This window comes from Fulmarus glacialis, unplaced genomic scaffold (genome assembly GCF_000690835.1).
Source record: "Fulmarus glacialis isolate BGI_N327 unplaced genomic scaffold, ASM69083v1 scaffold48445, whole genome shotgun sequence".
Lineage (NCBI taxonomy): Eukaryota > Metazoa > Chordata > Aves > Procellariiformes > Procellariidae > Fulmarus > Fulmarus glacialis.
Genome location: NW_009214566.1, coordinates 1 through 15,600, shown reverse-complemented (window position 1 = coordinate 15,600; position 15,600 = coordinate 1). Strand labels below are relative to the sequence as shown.

The 15,600-nt window shown below is 38.9% G+C and overlaps 2 protein-coding genes across 2 annotated transcripts; one reads left to right on the top strand and one right to left on the bottom strand.

Annotated features, from left to right (window-relative positions):
- Nucleotides 1-220: 220 nt before the first annotated feature.
- AURKA (aurora kinase A) lies at nt 221-6,431 on the top strand. Its single transcript, XM_009578589.1, is given in 8 exon segments — nt 221-274; nt 1,413-1,695; nt 2,283-2,365; nt 3,014-3,255; nt 3,944-4,082; nt 4,464-4,612; nt 5,247-5,421; nt 6,062-6,431. Coding segments are annotated over 8 exon segments (1,311 nt in total). The 3' UTR covers nt 6,248-6,431.
- A 4,016-nt stretch (nt 6,432-10,447) lies between these two features.
- Nucleotides 10,448-15,597, bottom strand: FAM210B (family with sequence similarity 210, member B; the record flags this gene model as incomplete). Its single annotated transcript, XM_009578590.1, has 3 exons — nt 10,448-10,664; nt 12,081-12,253; nt 15,529-15,597. Coding segments are annotated over 3 exons (459 nt in total), but the record flags the coding sequence as incomplete, so codon positions are not given.
- Nucleotides 15,598-15,600: the final 3 nt, after the last annotated feature.

Sequence of the window (15,600 nt, the reverse complement as noted above, 5' to 3'; positions counted from 1 at the left end):
AGACTGTGGGCGCAGGCTGGTGGTCGCCGGGCAGGCGTGTAGGGCGGTGTGCTGCGGCAAGGCCCGGCCCTGCCTCGGGGCCTCCCGGCGTTCGAAGGCGGGGGGGCGACCCACGTCTTGAAGAAGAGCTCCAAGACGTAGTGTTTTCTGTGAAAGTGACCCCTGTTCTCTACGTCTCCTCCGTAGGCTAAGTTATATGCGGCTCTTCTCCTCAGGCACTATGGACAAGAATACGAAAGAGAACCATTCTGGATACCCCAGTCGTGGTACGAAAGTAAGTGACTTATGAGATTGGTGGGTGTATTCCTCCTGATCACACAATAGCTACAGGCTTCAAACTGTCTGTGGTAATTCCTGTTAACTGTACTAAGTAACAAAAAGGGGAGAAATTGTCTGGAAACAATGTTTTCTGTGCCCAGGAAAAAATTGCCAACTTTATCTTTCAGCAGCTTTTTCTTGGAGAGAACAAGTGCCCAAGGCTTATTTCTTTTAATTGCTAATATTGGTATTTCATACTTGAATTGGAAAATCCTCCTAATATTTTAAGTGTAATCTAAGATCACTTAAAGAGAGAGCAAACATGTGTAGGCAACTTATTCCAGATATGGTTTCCAAAAGCAAGCATTGTGTTAACGTCACTATTCTCATGCCTGTGCAGGAGTACTCAAGATCACCCTGATTACATATTTTTGTATATAGAAACACAGACACTTTCTCATTATTTTAACTTAAAAACAAAGAGGTCTTGGTAAGGTTTCAGAATAGCATAAGCAAAACTTCTATTTAATCAAGCTGTTGGTACATTATTTTCAGTGAACTGAACCACAAGACTAAATAATATCTAGGGGAAGAAAGAATTGTTGCATAGGTATCATTAGAGGGCAAAAAAAAAAGGTGAGAAGCTAATCATTAGCATTTGAACTTAATTGTAGGCAGACTATCATAAAACAACTAATTTCTTAAATATCAGCCTAAACTATCTTCCCTTACTGGAAGCAAAAGATTAAAAGCAGATAGCTGAACCTTACTAAATAAACTTGCATTGTTCTGCTGAACTCCCGTTGCAGTGCAAGGTATATCAAGATGAAGAGCACTAAAGGGAGCAATGATGCAAAGTAGTGTATGTTTTCATAGTAAGGGTCTGCTGTCTTAACACCTGTGGCTGATATTCTATAGATGTGTGTGGAAAAGTTCTTCTGCTAGCTATAAAGAAGCATGCTGTTGACAAGACGTAGTTAGCAGTTTTCTACAATGTAGAAATTTAAGAATTGTTTTCATTCTTAAAACATAAGATCAGAATACCATAACATCTCCTCTTAATGTACTTCGTGTTTTTTTCTGCTCTACTGAATGCGGCCGTAAAGGTTATAGTATACTATTCTACAATTAATATACAATTTTTCTTTTTGAAGACTACTAATCCCATTGGGGATGGCCCGAAACGTGTCCCTGTGTCTCAGCATTCTTCCCAGAGCCGGTTACTGAACAGTGGAGTTCAAGCACAACGTGTTCTGTGTCCTTCAAACTTTGCCCAGCGAGTTCCTGTACAATCACAAAAATCTGTACTGTCAAACCAAAAACTGTCTAATAACCAGATAACGCAGCAGCCCCGACCAAAGTTTCTGGTCCAACCAACTGCTAGGCCTCAGGTTCCAAGCAAGAGCAATGAAAAACATCAACAGGCTCCAATACCTGGTAATTCTGAAGATGATGTACATGTATTTACACAGTTGTGACACTTGGGATGCTCCTATTCTGTGAAGCAGAGTGCAGTGCAGAAAACCTAAAGCTGATGTTGATGATGTGAGACAGTCCTGTGGAGAAGTACTTAGTTGTGCCCAGAAACAGAACAGCAGCACACACTGCAGCTTAGATGTTACTGCACTATCCTTGTTGCCAGGATTACTCATTTAGAGCCAATATGGGTGTTGAAAAATTTCCAGATGCTCACTAGTCAGCTGTGAATGAATGTAATTGGCACTTGTACATCACAGTTTCTCCAGTATTCATGTCAATCTCTTATACACAAGAATACTGTGTTTTTTCGGGGGAAGCTTAATTTTTTTATTTTAAGAAAGCTTTTAAAATTACATTTTGATAGCACTGATAACTGCTATGCTGCTTTGCCAATAGTAAGCTACACTAGGTTGTTTAAAATGTCATTGAATGTGTTCTAAGAACTGTTGCAGATACTGCACAGAAGTTAGATTTGCTCCGATGTGAATTTTTGTATTGTGTTCATGGGTCTGGTTCATAAAGTTGATCTACTTCTCTATACGTAGCAAAAAATTCTGAAGCAGAAAGCACCTCTAAACAGAAAAACGAAGAGACTGCTAAAAAGAAAAGTGAAGAGACTAAAAAGTAAGTTTCATGTGTAAATTGTTGTAGCTAACTGAGTCCTGTTGGATTACGCTTGTTTTTAACTTCTAGGACTTCATGTTTCAGCTAAAATGAAGGCTACTTGAGCCTCTTGGTTGTGGAGACCAGTGGTCCTACACTTCACAGGGACAACATATGAAACTCTAGGAAAGTTTACTTTGACCTGATAATTCTCAGGAACAAGGACTTCCTGTAATCTAAAGAAAACTTCTGGCTAAATGAGTAATAGGTCTTCCCATGAGAGAACACTGATAGCCATTGCTCCAATCACAAGATGTACACTTGAAAACAAAGCCGCCTTCATATGTGTGAGAGGCTGGAGTCTAAGGATGAAGTTAGATTTGTAGTATGGCTACCTTAAACAGTGCTGTTCTGACAGGCACTAGTAGGTACATCTGTATTAAGTGTATTGAAATGAGCCTGGCTTGGTATACACAGTTTTGACTTTGTAGTAGTGTGGTTGATGTTAGTATCTCTGTGTGTAAGTTTTAGGAAGGAAGAGACTTTCAGAACTTTCTTTTGAAAAGTCTCAATGTGTACTTTATCCTCTTGGTGGTGTTCTCTTAAAGACTAAAATCTAGCTTAGATCACTAAGTGCCTATTGAACAGGAATTATCGGTTGTAAAACTAGGAGTCAAATCCCACACAAGTATCTAGCTTTTATAACTATCTTTCCTCTTGCAGAAGGCAATGGTCTCTTGATGATTTTGAAATTGGTCGTCCTCTGGGGAAAGGAAAATTTGGAAATGTGTACCTGGCACGTGAAAAGCAGAGTAAATTTATTCTTGCACTGAAAGTGCTCTTTAAAACACAACTTGAGGAAGCCGGTGTAGAACATCAACTACGAAGAGAAGTTGAAATACAGTCTCATCTTAGGTAAAGTTTAGTGACCGGTTACCCTCTTTGCTTCGTTTGAGTTCAAATAAACAAAGTGACCTTGTTCATGATAACATACTCTGTTGAAGAAAAGAGAAGTTTCTTTTTAAACATGTGACACCTTGCAATTACTAGTTAGGATTCTTGCCTTTCTGCACCAAGATTTACCTTTGTCTAGCTTGCAGTGAAGTTACCTCTGGTAACAAATCTTTCTACTACAACCCCCCCTCCCCTGTCTGTTGCTTGAATTTATGTGGGTAACTGCAATTTCTCAAGAGTCAGAGCTTGTTTCTGGTATTTCCTGGAAAATAAGCCCAACTTGTTGAAGAAATTAGTTGTTTCACAGAAAGTGTTTGAAGTGTTTCAGCTTAAATTCCAAAACCCATAGGAATTGGCACCTTCAATGGTAATCTACTCTTCCAGTTGCTGTAGAAAGGTATGTTCAAGAAGATATGAATTAGTGAAACTCTTGGCTAGCTGCTTGCTAGTAGGGAGTCTAAACTGCTGCTTTGATAAATACCATCTATCTGCTATGAAGCTCTCTTAATGGATATGTTGTGAGCTGAAGGAATGCTTACAAGATGTTGAAGTTCCTAGGCTTGCCTTGAAAGGGGGGGAGGCAGGAAAGGGAAATTAAAGTTATATGGACAAATACCTTGTTCAGAAGAATATTTAAACCTTTTTGCAGGCACCCCAACATTCTCAGATTATATGGCTACTTCCATGATGTTACAAGAGTCTACCTTATTCTGGAGTATGCACCTCGTGGAGAAGTCTACAAAGAACTTCAGAAGCTTACCAAGTTTGATGAGCAAAGAACTGCTACTGTAGGTTGTTCTAGCTTCTTATACATTACTCGGTCTTCATATCTGGAATATCTGCAGCATAAAGCTAGATCTTCAGATAAAGTTCTGCATTCTGTTGTGTGAAACTGAGATTCCTCAGATGCTAGTTTGCTTGTGCACTTGTAACAAGGAATAAGTTGGGAAGACTTGCACAGCACTAATATAACAATGTTCTGCATTGCTTAATATTGCAAGTGCTTGGTCACTTCAGGCAGAGCCTGTATTGCCAGACTTCAAGGGTTCAAGGGATAATTGCTCTAACTTAAACTACTAATTATGCCTAGAAAAGGCTATACTGTAGCCAGATAAGCTAGAGTGATGATGTCTTTATACTTTAAAGATTTGTTCTCTTTCTGAATACAGTACATCACAGAACTAGCAGATGCCCTATCATACTGTCATTCAAAGAGTGTGATTCACAGAGACATCAAGCCAGAAAACTTGCTGCTTGGCTCAAATGGAGAATTAAAAATTGCTGACTTTGGATGGTCTGTGCATGCTCCATCGTCTAGGTGAGAACGCAATATGTATCTTATGCAGGGAAATACTCCCGTAGTGAAAGTGTTAGCTTTCTTGTCACACTTACAGTTGTGGAATGGAGGTAAATGTGAACTTCCTAAAATACTGGGAAAAAGTCCTTTTAAGAACTGGGCCACTGGAGCAAAGGTCTTAACAGTCAACTGGTGTAGCAGAGAAGGAGTCTTATGATCCTGTTTTTTCAACTTGTATAGTTCAAAACTTGCTGAACCTGAAACAAGTGAAGAAGGTTGGTGTACTGTTGTAGGGTTACAGTGGTCCCTGAGATGACAGAGCAGCACTTGTATTCAAACATCACACTAGCAATATACTTAAGATGTTTCCTTAATTAGTTTGAATTGCACCTGACAAAGGAAGGCTATATTTGATCTAGCAAGTGGGATGAAAAAAGGAAGGGTAAGACTGAATGCAGTGACTGAGATGCTTTAAAGCCAAAGTAGAAAACTTACTGCTGGAACTTCTTTACCAGGTATTCTGGTGGTGCTGAGTCTATCCAGGGTAGACTGCACTGAGGTACAGATGATTGCCACAATTATCTTCTATCTAGCTCTTGAAATGGATCTTATAATTGCCATAATCAGTAAATAATTAACTTAAACTTTTCTTCAGGAGAACAACTCTCTGTGGGACACTTGACTACCTGCCTCCTGAAATGATTGAAGGAAGAACACATGATGAGAAGGTGGATATTTGGAGCCTGGGAGTTCTATGCTATGAATTCCTGGTAGGGAAACCACCTTTTGAAGCAGAAACATACCAGGAAACCTACAGAGCTATTTCCAGGGTATGTGCCAACACTTATTTGGACTAGCTGAATTGTGCTGCCTTTCAGTTCTATTGTCTTATTGAAGCTTAACAAATGGTCATCTTGAAGGGCATGTATTATAACTAGAACTGTAGCAAGACATAATGATATGCATAAAACTAGATCCCTAAAGCTGTCTTCAGTCATTTAGTAGAATGACTATAAGAGACTTTAAGATACCTTGCCTTACTTTTTAGGCTCTACCCTGTTTCTACCTGCTTCTGAACTTCTACCTCTTTCATAAAGCAACTAATCTTCTCCACATCTTTCCTTTTCTAATTTTATAAAATGAATATTTAACATTCAAGGTGTTACTAAAAATACATAAGCTTAACTTTTCCTGTTGCACACCCTGGAAAGGTTCCAGCAAACTAATCTTGTTTGAAGTACACTGAAAAATACACTAGCTTAACCTCTACAAGTAGCGATAACCTTGTTTTCATCAGGATCATGATAAAATTACTTAATCTCATCCCAATAGGCATAAGGTGCATAGCCCACAAAGCTGACACAGCTTTCCTTTCTAGATGTGCCTTGGAGGGTAGAGCCCTTTGTCTCTGTAGTTTGGTTATTGCCAAAGAACTTTTGCATCATCTTTAGTGTCCTTTCTTTGCCTTAGGTGGAATTCAAGTTTCCTCCATTGGTAACAGAAGGTGCGAGGGATTTAATTTCAAAGCTTCTGAAACATAACCCATTCCATCGACTGCCCCTGAAGGATGTACTTCTTCATCCCTGGATTACAGCAAACTCTACAAAGATGCCCAACAGCAGAAAGAGTGATGTTGCTGCCCCATCCAGAACATAGTGTTAGCAGGGGTAACCTCATGGGATCAACAAGAGGAGTCTTGTACTGTGACTACTGTAATGCTTACAATAGGAAAAGCAGGTCTTGGAATCCAATGGCAATTGGAATGCAAATCTTTGGGTTGGCCATCTTAAACTCTAATTGCAATGTAAAATTATTTGACTTTTAGCTGGAGCTGTGGAATACTTAATATACTTGAAATCCAGTTACCTATGGGCCAGGTTTGCTGATGAAAGTATTAAGCTGTTCAAGGCTCTTATGATGTGGTCTGTCCTGGCAATGGTTCATTGTTCCAACAAGAGGAATTGTTGTTCTAGCTTATTGAACAGTGCAATATCCCAGAGATACCTGCCTCCTAACTTATTGGGCTGCTAAGGGTATCATAACTGTGGTGTAATCTGAAACTGAGTGAGGTGAATGCATTTCTCCGAGTGTCCTAAAAATGATGTGTGCATTATTTTTGTCTCTATTTTGTCTTAAATGTGAGCACTCAACTTTTAAAATAAAGACTTGTTATATACTGCCACCAGCATAGTAAGGTTTCTTACAGCATTTTTCACTTCCACGGGCTGTCTCTCAACCACTTGTCTTTACCATCAGTACAGCTTGACTCCTCATCTATGATCACAGAATAAGTTTACTGCCCACCTGTGTCAAAATTGAAGCTGATATAAAGTTCTTGCTCAAAGTGCTAGTACAAAGTAGATGTGGTCACTTACTATTCTACAGTCACAACACAGGATTAAAAGGTAAGTATGTGTTGCTACTTACTTTGTGGGTTTTCCACAACTATTGAAACCTAGGCCTGCTTCTTCCTTTTTTTTTTAATGCTGTTATCCAAAGACAACAGGGTCTGAAAGCACTTTGGGGAGAAAGGTATAGAAAGTATTGCTATTAAACAGGATATGTAACAGGAACAAATATTAACATCTGATGTTGTAAGACATTATTCCCTAAAATGTAGCAAGGGTCAGGCCACTCATCGCTTGCCAAGAAAACATACAAACCAACTATTTTCCAGTAAGACACTTCAAGCAAACCAAGAGGAAGACATTTATTGTAATTGCATTATAAGACTTTAAGGTCATCTTCACTATTTTACAAACCATTTTAAAAAATGATCCTTTTACAAGCAAGGATTCTAGAATTCAAAATATATTCTCAAATTAATTTAAAATACACTTTGCAAAAAACTTCATCTAAACAAATTGCCAGTAGTTTATACAACCATATTTTTCTTAATAAGTAATCTAAATTCTGGTCATAATTTAAATGAAGCTGTTTCTTTACTGCAAGAAAATCTCTCATTAGTGCTGGTGACTTTTAATAACTTAAGTGTATTTGCTTTAAGTGATTCCTGCTTTACAGAAAGGTTTTTTTGAAAAAGATTGAATATTCCTTTTCTATCAACTTAGGACAAAACATACTTATCACAAATGACATGATTAAATGAAAAAAACAAGGATGCCTTGTGATTATTCTGGAATTCCTTTGTTATCCTTGGTAACAGAACACTGCCCTAAACTGATACAAAGAGAGAGGGCATGTAAGACAAAAAACAACACAAAGACTTTTGTGAACAGGAAAGAAAATAAGCCCAAGTAAAACTTACTCTTTTAAGGAAGACTGACTACCCACTTGAAATTTAAAAGGCTTTAGCTGTTTTAGAATGTAGTAGGTCATAGAAAGCTATAGTAGTGTTGGTTGCATGTTGTCATACCATGGTAACCCTTCAACTGCTGTATAGATATGTAAAAACTGCACTATCAAATACTCAACAATAAGTTTCCATCCCCATAACAGGTATAATAATCACACAGATTAGTCAAGGGTAAAGGTAGAGCTTCCTTGAGGGACAAACTGATTTGAAACTTATGCTCTAAGTAGAGCTGGCTCAGATAGCAGCAAGCTGAAGCTAGTATCCTGGACAAGCTGCCACCTTCAGCAGCCACACTGCAAAGCAGGCACAAAACAGGAAAAATCCAGTCCTTTTGTTTTTTTTGAATAAGCAGCTAGTCAAAATGAACTTGACAGCCCTTTCTCCTGCACACATGGGTACATGAAGCAGCAGAGCATTGGCTCCACATTTAACAAGCAAGCCAAGCAGCTGTGCATGACATAAGCTCTGTCAGTGACACACCTTACAGCTCCCATGGAAGCATCCGACACCACAAGGCTGATTCTGAGTATGTCCTGTTCCTAAGGCTGGTATTTTGAGCAGTGTTTAACTGCTTAATGCATCTTTACATATATGCCATGTATGGCTATGTTTGTATTACAACAAGCCTCTAGCATGTGTACCTGCTCACTGCTGCAACTGTTCCTGTCTTAAGACACTAAACCCCAGTTTGGGCTAACAGCACAGCCCCCACTGAGACCAAGCCCTTGTCAAGGGGTTCTTTGTTTTGAGGTGGCAGTATCTAGTATCAGCTTGCTTCCACAGGGCAGAGGAAGTAAACTACATCTCTTCCAGTTTTCCCTGTCTTAGAGAAAACCTCTGATGAACCAAGGGATAGCAATAATACAGAGGTACAAAGATATATGTGGCTGTAATTCATCTTCCTAGAGCACAAACTCTGCTTGCTCACTTGTGAGCCTGAGGATCCTCAGAGCATCTGACCACCCTATGGGTTGGACTTTCTGAGTAGGAAAGGACTTAGGGTGCAATCTAATGTTATGGCTGAATGGAGTTAATAGGTTGCTCATAACAAAAAGAAATTACTTGCTCCTCCTTCCCTCCCTCAGCCAAGACTCATCCTAACCTTCCTCTCAATTCACTATACTTCAGCAAAAAAAAAAAAAAAAAAAAATTACTCTGATCACCAGGATAATTTCCTGCTATTTTACTTTAATCAGATTCCTATATGAACAGATCTGTGTCAGAGCCACCTTGGGGTAAGTGTAAGCACAAAGACAGAGAAAGACAATGTAAAAAAAGCAGACCTGAAAGGAGGAATAGGTCCAAAAGACTGATAGATCTGGCTCGAGCTATCTCACAGAAGCACAGTCCTAAATCTGAAACCCAGGTTTACCACAGAGCGTTACGTTGACTAGCTAGTTTTGGGACCTAGTCTTTACGTTAACTGGAAGGTGGTATGTGCAACCACATTCTAATAGGAAGTGTCCAAATAAGGAAACGAAAAGCACCTCTAATTGGTACATTCAACAGTCTGTCAGACAAAAGCACAGGAATTGCTCTTGAGAAGCTATGAATTGTAATGTCTGGACTTCAGGTGCAGATCTGAGTTTCATCCACAGGAGCAGAAAGCTGCTAGGGTTAGTTTTCAAATAAAGATGTGTCTCCAGCACAAAGCCAGATCTCAATAATTAAAAACCCACAGATACCTTGTCTCTGACTTGATGATCTTTGGAACATATTCACATAGGAGGTAATTCTTTTTACACTGGTTTCAGCAGACTCAGGATTCCTTCTGAGTCTATAGGCATTAAAAAAAAAATTTAAAAAAAAAAGGACTTTAGTAAGGCCCGTTCCTAGCCTACAAATAAAGCACATTTTCAAACAATAAAATCTTGAAACATGGAAGCACCACAAAGGACCTGTAGTTCAGAACAGTGCATCACCTATTCTAGCTAAAACAATTATCACTGTGCAATAATTAAGCATACGGGCACTCCCGCTTAAGTTAGTTCAGCATGTGTGTTGTATTGCAAGATTGGGGTCATAATATATGCCTTTTCTAACAAAAGAAACACCCATCTACCACCTTAGATTCCAATATGTACACTTACCAAAAGTACTATTCATACAGCAAGATATTGTTTATTCCACAGACTATTAGGAAGAGACTCTTACTCTGTTTCCCAACTACACAGTAATAAACTAATGCTGCCACTCTTTTTTGACAAGAAAAAAATAAAGGCCCAAAAAGCTAGATTATAAAGACCCAGAACTGTATGTTCTAAAGAGACTGCTCATTGTCAAGCATTTATATTGCCACTTGTAGTGGAAACCAGATACCACTTTAACAGGTTTTTCTAAAGAAGAGGTGGCAAAAGGGAAAGAAAATAAGGACAGCACTTTTCACAGTGTAACATTTACCTGAAAGAACAAGTAAGAAATGCAAGAGGAGGTCAGCATTAACATAAATCCAAATAAGTCTTCTAAAGAAATTTAGCAATCTGAAAAGCTACATGGATAGAGAGCATTTAAAGAACAGAGTAAAAACCAGTAAGAAATAATCATGGATTTGGGGCAGGAGGTTTGAAAAAACCAATCTTCCGGCAGTATCGGACAATAAATGGCACAGAAACTATAGTAATGCTGATTCTTACTGGAGCAAACAATTTATGAATAGCATATGCCAATACAAATGTGCTTGTACCAGCAGCCATTTTAGATTGCAACGATGATTCACTGAAACCAAGTTTGAAGAGAACTGCAGTCATATCCACACCACTGGGGAAAAAGAAAACAAGATTTTTTAGTTTATTTTAAGGTTGCATGCTAAAGAATATAAATTAAAAGTGCTACTTTTTCAGGGAATTTAACACGGCATACTTCCAACTCTGGAATTTATGTTTAACCTAGATGTTGTTAAATAATAAAACCAATTATTTCAGCAGTAACAGCTCAAGTTACTTCTCTAGCAACAACACATGCAATATTTTCAAATGCACATTTTTTTTCTTAAATTGACAAGTTCCCTGTGAAGTCAAGTATGTTCTTATTTTTACAACTGTATAGCTGCAGCATGTGCATGGAGAATACTCAGCCGCACGCTCAACCTTCTGATAAAATAATCTACTTCTGAATTTTAAAAAAAGTTGGAAATTCATCTTGCCCAAATTTACAATAAAGTCTGTTCTGTGTCTTGATGAAATTTATCACACAAATATAGATCAACCCAAACCGAATAAGGTACCTTTTGTTAGGCTTAGTGTTCCAATAGAGGAGTACAAAGCTGTTAAAATGACAAGTATCTTATCTAAAATCTAGCATTATCCACCAAATCCATTAATATTTTAATTCTCTATAGACATAGCAGCTTTCATCAAGATTCCTATGTTTGGAGTAATTTTCCAAAAGAAGTTGTTACTGTAACTTCTCCCCCTTCACTTGCCAATATAGTATCTTGTAACTGGGAGTTAAATCATACCTGAAGGAAAAAATTTTCATTGTCACTCTGTGCCATGATGTAGTAAACGAGAGAAATCAGATATTCACATATTCCCATTGAAGTCAAGAGTTAAGTGGCAGGGAATGTTTTGAGAAACAATGCGTTTCCCTATTTCCTCAGTTGAAATACCTCATACTCAACAGACATACCTATAACTGATGCATTCTCACCAGAAGCCACATACACAATTTCCCACCTGACTCCTATATGATTATCTAGTATTTTGTTTTTTAATCTAATCCTGTTTTAGTGGCCGTTGCCTTCTGCAGTTTCAACTGCAGAAACTGAGCCCGATACCCAGAAAAATACATTTATCTCTAAGCTCCAGCACTTTTGTATAGCTCTATCTGTAGAGACCATATTACTGTTTGAGAACAAAAGATATCTCCGCAGAACAAAAATAAATTCTCTCATCTGGCTAGTTACTCTAGTGCAGTCTCTACTCTGCTGTTTTCACCTGCCCACCATGGACCGTGAACTTATGCAAAAAGACGATGTACATCTATCTTGTCTCATGCCTGATGGGAGATTAGATCCATTTATGGATCCATCTATACTCAAAATTCAGAAAATTACTGTGTGTAGATCAAACAGGCATAGAGTAAATGTCTCCTTCCAGAATTAAGCACAAAGCTAAGATATTTTTCTTGGCTAAACCATTACCTAGACGCCACAGACAACTGTACAAACCTCACCTTGACACAGCCAGGTAGAAGATTCCTAGAGATACTAATGAAATTCCAACATGGAATGAAACCCCTACAGCACCATATTCTTTAAAAACTTGTTTCAGTTGCTGGGATTTGTTGAGTTTCTTGTTTTCACCACTGGGATCTGTGGCTGCTTTTTCAGGGGATATACCTGCATCCTAAAAAGAAAACAATTAAAAGTATTTATTAGCATTAAGCACAATATCATATTCTAGTCAGTTGAACCAATTTGAAATAATGAACGAAGTGGCTTGCATACGGTGCTGTTCAGAATGCTTTAGGAAAGACAGTAACACACTTTTGCTCTTTCACATCAGTATAGCAGATGCCTGTGGCAAAGCCCATGCAAGCTCCCTTTTCCCAGCTACTCATATCAATTCATACCAAAGGGATGCACTGAGCTTGGTGCAAGTTCTTACACAACGCAAGTTTCATAATTAAAAATAGTTATTATAGTCCCAGTCTTCCATTTGATCCAAATGTGTGCCAAGGCACACCCACACAGTCGCTTGAGAGATGAGACTGAGGTGCCAAAGAGATCTTTGCTTATACCCACTGCTCAGCTTTATACAGTTAATTCTTGTAACGTAGCTTTTTGTTCCAGGGCTAAGCAGCTGATGGCACTGGAAGCCTACATGATACCAGGCTGATGATGCCTTACTAACAACCTACTGATAGAAGAGGTCCAACATTTAAGTTGCCATATATCACCCTCCATAGATCAGCTGAAAAAAGGAAGAACCGGAGAACTGCTACTGTTGACAGCAACGAGCAATATTGTTGCCATGGTGTAGACAATAGCTACACAGACATGCCAGTGCTGGTGTAAATAGCCTAACTTCACTGAAAATGTTTGTCATAGTAAAATTTATTGACAGCTTTTTATCTGGGTAAATTTAAAGTGCAGAACTTCATACTAAAATATACCCCAAAGCAATTTGATAGTGCAATGCAGGCAAAGAAGGGCATATACACTGCTAGTGATAAGACAGCCCTTGGATACCTCCTCATACTTGCCATAGAAGAAACACTAACTCAAGAAAGAAAATGTTTCCACAAAGACTTCAAGATTTTTCTCTAATTAGTGAGTGGTTGTCAGGAAAGATTAGAAGAGTCCTTTCTTTTCAGCTGAATTCAGCAGCAGTCATGACAATATGACAGCCAGACTAAAGGCCACTGGACACAGGATAGGTACAGCTGCTGAGTGCCTGGCACCACTTCATCCCACTGTAGATCGGTTTCAAGGCACACAAATTAGAAGAAAAATACTTTTGATTAATCCTTGGACTTGGCAAGGTTGTAAATTAGGATACAAGACAGGCCCCTCTTACAACACTCATGGTAGGATGAACTTACTTTAATCAGTGAGTTCAACCATACCAACCACACCACTCCCCCAAAACCCAAAAAACCACTATGTTGCTGCTGTTTTTCTCTTTTTAATCATAAGTTGTGTTACTTTGTATTTCATTTTGACAGCAAATCATGCTGATCCATAAACATTTAGGGAATTGTGTAGCTCAACTTATTCTGATTCTCGTATTTTTAAAATTTTCAAACATAACAGATAATGTTAGATTTTTTTTTTTTTTTTGGCTCATGAGCCAAAGCAGTATTTGAATAGAAACTGAAACTTGTCTAAGAAAGAAAAATGCCCAGTAGAAAAAGAAATCTTTTATTGCTTAAACCAAGCAGTTTTAATACTAGAGAGTAAATGAGGAAAAAATGTTCAAATATATATTTTTGAAGCAAGTTCATTAAGCAAAAGAATGGATTCATAGTTAGATAATCTAATTACTTTCAGCCACTGGAAGTAATTAGATTCCACACATGGCTGTACTACATGGCTGCTACTTCACCATGTGTCAAAACTCATTTTCTTACTCAGTTTTATTATAGGAAAGAGGGGGCGGGAGGAGAGGAGGGAAGAATGCTGTTTTAACTCCTAGTCTGTGAAATTTAAATACTGAGTTATTGAATGGAACTAGTCGAATAAACTGAACAAAACAGTCTCATAATACCTTCTGCCAAAAGCTGTCCTAACAATTCAATCAACATCATATGCTTAGTCAAGAATACTCATTTATTCAACAGTATGATTTTCTTAAAAGCCAAGTGTGGTTTGAATAGCATTTTAAGATTTAATAGCTTATAGTGAATTTTTCATCCAGACAAAGATGATCATTGTCTATTTAAGGAGCCAAACATGAAGATTTTCTTCAGATAGCTGCCATGAAAGCAGAAGCTGACAACCTACAGAGATAAATAAGCCTCAGAGGAACTCTGGGTCTTATAGCCATGCTTGCAAGGTGGATCATAAGGACTGAAAAATTAGCTTGTTTTCATCATCCAAGTACATTTCAATTCACTCATGCTCTCAGGCTCACATACCCGGTAATTTCTGAATGGTATTGAGGCAAGATGTTAAAAAAAGTACCACTTCAACAGGTATTATTTGGACTACCCAGTACAAATAACGTGAATAACGTACAACTTAGCAAAGAAAACTTCCTATTTTCCATATAATTCTGCTACAATATTTCTGCTAGAGAACCAATTTTATTCCCATCGTTTAGACAAAGATTCAGCTTCTGGACGAACTAAGGCATGAAAACAAATCTGAAACATCACGTTATGCTTTGTAATGAGGCTACAAAAATTAACCTGAAAATTAAGCTGTAGAAATTAAACTGTAAATAAGGCTTGGTATGGAAAGCTCACATTCACAATCTTGGCACAAGCAAGTGTAAAGCAGGTCCCTATCTCCTACGGAAACCCAACATAAACATGATTTAATAATCTACTGCAGTGTAAAAAACACTTATGTGTAAGGCCTTCATCTGCTTTTCTCCCGGAGCCAATTCAAATTTAAAACGGAAACAATGAATGGTACAAATTCTTTCTTCCTATCTCCAAAAAATGAACCGAATGTTGAAAGCACGGTGAAACACATAATTAACCGGGTGCACGTTCGTATTTTCTCTCTTAGCTAACGAAAAGGCGCAGAGTCAAGCGGGGGACCCCTCTGCAGGCATGCCGCCAGCATGCCACCCGCTGCCATTTCAGGTGCTGAAAACCACGGCACTTTTAGAAAACCCTTTCAGCCACCGCCACCAGAAACACCCGGGCTTCCCTGTGTCTGCGTGAATTACTGAAAGCCCCTTTTTTCATTCTTCATGACTCACCTGAAGTGCTCAAACTCTGCAGCCCCCAGGCAACCCCCCACTGGGGCGGTGCAGGCCAGCTGAACCCCTAATCTTGAAACCACCCCCAAAAGCTGGAAAACACGCCCAGGCCAGGACAACTTGTGCTTTAATCAAAGCTACGATCCGCTCCTCACCAAGGCATCTCCCTCCAGAGGCGGGCCCTGAGGCCGCGCTGCCCTCTCACACAGCGCAGTACCTCACGGGGTCTTCCTTCCCTCCCCACCTACCTTGGCGGAAGTGCCGGCGGCGGATCGCAGCGTTACGAGGGGCAGCGGCGGGCTGAGGCCAGCCCGGGAGTG